General features: G+C 35.8%; 1 protein-coding gene across 1 annotated transcript; it reads left to right on the top strand.

The window, feature by feature from the left end:
- Nucleotides 1-374: 374 nt before the first annotated feature.
- Nucleotides 375-2,859, top strand: LOC131633459 (protein FAR1-RELATED SEQUENCE 5-like). The gene is made up of 4 exons (XM_058904175.1): nt 375-609; nt 1,317-1,772; nt 1,893-2,497; nt 2,584-2,859. The coding sequence occupies exons 1-4, from the start codon at nt 375-377 to the stop codon at nt 2,857-2,859; spliced, it is 1,572 nt and encodes a 523-aa protein (XP_058760158.1).
- Nucleotides 2,860-4,098: the final 1,239 nt, after the last annotated feature.

The raw sequence follows: 4,098 nt of genomic DNA, 5'->3' as shown, positions 1-4,098 counted from the left end.
CTTTGAGAAGAAATCTGCACTCCTTCTATGATTCTCGTAACAAAAAAACTGACATTGTGCAATATGTCCGTTATGTTTGTAACAAGCATGGTTTCAAGCATGGAAGTCGGGCGGATCCTAAGAACAAGACAAACTCGGATACTCCTGTTCTCATTGAATTTCAGAAAGAGAAAGAACTTCCCGAGGAAAGGACTGGTTGCCCAGCTAGTATTTCGTTGAAGTATGATTCCAATGTTAAAGGTTATCATATATACAAATGGAATGTTTCTCATAACCACCCTATCCATAAACCCGAGCATTCGCATTACTTGAGGACAGCTCGAGAGATTAGTGAGCCTCAAAAATAACTTGCTATAATAAATTCGAAAGCAGGCATGTCTGTAAGATCCTCCTTTCAAGTTATGCGTCAAATAGCTGGTGGTTCAAAGAACCTTGGGTATTGCTTTCAAGATTTAAAGAACTTTCTCACCACTGTTCGACAAAAGGAAATGGTCATTGGTGATGCAACTATGATCCAACAATATCTTAGAAATGAACCTTTGAGGAACCCATCGTTCTATTATGATATCCAAGTTGATTTTGAAGAGAACATAGCTAGCATTTTGTCTGGTCAGATTCAATAATGCAGCAAGACTATGAATTATTTGGTGATCTCATCAGTGTCGACACAACTTATCGAACAAACACGGAGTATCGTCCATTAGGTTTGTTTTCTATTCATTTCTCTGTATTTTCCTTTTTTCATTTTTGTTCTTCAACTTTTTTAATTATGGAACTACTATTACATATACCTTATTACAAGTACACTATTTGTAATATCAATTATAAGTTCAAAATTGCAGTCTTATTGCGTAGTAATTTCTCAGATTAATCCTTCGAGTCGGATAACACAAATCGGCTTCAATAAACAACAAAACTTATGACTTATAAATTTGACAACTACATGCTGGTTCTGGGATCTTCTTCATCTTTTAAAGAATTTTGAAAACAATAGGACACAATAAATTTGATAACATCCATTGTTTTAGGTATGCCACTTCTTTAAGATTTGTATTCAACTATGCATTATTGATATACATTAGAATTCACACAACAGCAGAAATATTTGTAGCTGGCTGTATATATGTCTGGCAGTGAGCGGTGATATCAACAACATGAAGAAAACATGTGACATGTCTAATGCGTGTTGTCTAAAAAAATACGAGTATCCATAATAAATCAAAGCATTAAGTTCGATCTAGTCACTTCATATGACACTGCTATTAAACATCCATTGTTTTAACTTTTTTGTTATATGTTTTTGTCATATGTACCAGCTCCATTCCTTGGATTTGACAATCACCGTAAGAGTGTATTATTTGGTTCTACCCTGCTCTACGGTGAGACTTCTGCAAGTTTTGATTGGTTGTTTACCACTTTCCTGAAGTGCATGAAAAATAAGAAACCCATTACAATTTATACAGACCAAACTTGTGCTTTGATGAAGTCAGTTCGAAACATTTTTCCCGATGTCTTCCATGGGTTGTGTTCCTGGCACATGGGGGAGAATGAAAAATCCAACTTAGGCTCTCATTGCAATGCTGCATTTCTTGACGAACTACATCATCTGGTTTCGAATGTTGATGATGAGGCAGAGTTTGACTTCAACTGGAATAAGATGCTTCAAAATTGTTTTGGTGGTAAAGCTACTTCTGAATTTACTTGGCTTGTCCAGATTCATCGTAATCGTACTCAATGGTCTTCTGCTTGGGCGAAATCACACTTCACTGCTGGTTTGAAGACCACACAGTTAAGCGAGTCGTTCAATGCCTTTCTTCGCCACTTTCTTCAGCCAGACCACTCACTTGTGCAATTCTTTATCCATTTCAATGTTATGGTTGAGAAAATGTGAGATAATCATGCTGATTGTGATTACAAGGATGCCAGTACCAGGCCAAGAAACAATTATCCCAACAGCCAAATCATAAGGTCTGTTGTTGCCAAGTATACTCCAGCATCGTTTGCATTCATTCACAAGCAATATGATCTTTCTTTCAAATATTATTATGAGGAGGACACATCAAGAAGTTCAATTTCTAATAGAGTTTTCAAAGTGTTCATAATTCAACTTGTTCGTGATGCCGATGAGATGGATTATGATAATAATGTTGCTGGGAATGTTTATATGTCGGTCGAAGAAGTTCCAGAAAATCTTCTTCCTAATGATCAAGATCCTTTGCGACTTGATGAGAGGATTGTTACTATAGATATTGGGAACAAGATTTTTACTTGTACATGTCGGATGTTTCAGAACCGGGGATTCTTATGTCGCCATGTTTTCAAGATATTAGCCTTCTTAGGGAGTTCTGTCCAATACCAGTCCTTGAAGACCATACCTGACCACTACATATTGAAGCGTTGGACTAAAGGAATTCGTCCATCCCTTTATAAGTTACAACCCATCACCATTGGAGGAATTCAAGATACTACTTTACACAAAGATATCAACAAGCTTCTGGTGTTATGCTTCAGATTATAACTCGTGTTTGCATGGACCCTGAAGCGTGCCAATTTTTTCTTAATGGTGCTATTGAATGTGGGAAGCAATCAGAAGAGTTAATTGTTGCTAAAGGCGTTTCCGGTCAACCTTCATCTTCCAGGTCTACATCTTGCAAAGATACTAGCGTTGCTGAACCTCTTGTAGTTGATTCTAGTGCAAAAAAGTTCAAAAAGAGACCCAATCCAATCAGGTATAAGAAACGGCTCAAAAGTGATTATGAGTTAGCTAGGGAGAGACAAAGATTCATCGCACAACGGAAGAAACAAAAGAAAGACAAAGATGCTGCAAAATTAGCTTTAACAATGAACAATGTTGATTGATTTTCATTAACTTCTTTCCATTGCAATGTACTTTATTTTAGACAAGTATATTTCTGTCTACTATTTGAAATTTTCAATATTTTGTTTTAGTTACTGGAAAGACAACCTCACTTCCTAAGGTGAATTTATTTAGCATGCTAGTGACTAGAATCAGAATCTTTTACTCTAATATACAATTCATTTGGCCCACATAGAAAGCTTCTTTGAATTATAGCCTCCTGCTTCAATTTAGTTTAGAATGTTATTTAGTTTAACCTCCTGCTTCTTTAAAACAGTTTCAAGTTTGTAAACACAGTTACCCAAACTTCTTATCTTCAATTTTTGAATATTTTATAGCGTGTAAAACCTAACTAATCGTCGAGACTGTCCCAAAAATGTGGATAGTTGCACGTTTTCGTCTTGTTGTCATATATTCTTTGAAGAAAGAGTTGTAAAATTGGATATCCACTTGTGTGTCATTTCAACTACTAATTTCTATATAATGATATAATTCACTTTTTTTTTTCATTGTCCGATTTTTTATTAATATGGTTCATGGAATTATCTTGATTTTGAAGTAGAGTAATAAAATGAATTGAGCTCAAAGAACATATTTAACACAATAGTAATAAAATGAATTGAGCTCAAAGAATTTATTTAACACAATAAAACACTGCTTTATTATTGTCATACCCTAATTTTGACCCCCCGTGAGATGTCACACCTTCAGACATTTCATCAAACTCAAGACAAGTACTCAGAGCAGTCACTTTTTCATCTGGTACTTAATCAAGGATGCTCAAGGACAAAGGAGTTCAAGCAAATGATCAATCAATATGAGGAGGACTTCTAATGCAATCACAAGACTCAGATGATTCATTCATTCACCTATGATTGATTAGACACCAGTCATCAAGACTCAGGTTTGCCCAGATCACCATACTAAGGTTTTGAGCTCATCAAGGACTGAAATCAGGGACCACATTTGGGAAACCCTAAAAGGCTCCAGGACATCACTTAAAGGATTCAATCATCTTCAAATGATCCATATAACAATATCCACTAAGCATTGAACTTCAATTCAAGATCTACAGTCATCAATTTCATCTGGTCGACAATTAGGGTTTCAGACCTAATTCACCTGGACAGTTGACTTTTAATCAGGACATGGGTCCACAACTCAAAACCTGACTCAAGAGCTTCTAGTACCTCAATATAATCCATTCATATCACTCATTTGAGGAGGAGGACTTGATTTAA

The sequence above is a fragment of the Vicia villosa genome, unplaced genomic scaffold (genome assembly GCF_029867415.1).
Source record: "Vicia villosa cultivar HV-30 ecotype Madison, WI unplaced genomic scaffold, Vvil1.0 ctg.001125F_1_1, whole genome shotgun sequence".
Lineage (NCBI taxonomy): Eukaryota > Viridiplantae > Streptophyta > Magnoliopsida > Fabales > Fabaceae > Vicia > Vicia villosa.
The sequence above is the reverse complement of the archived record's forward strand: the minus strand, read 5'-3'. Positions and strand labels throughout refer to the sequence as shown.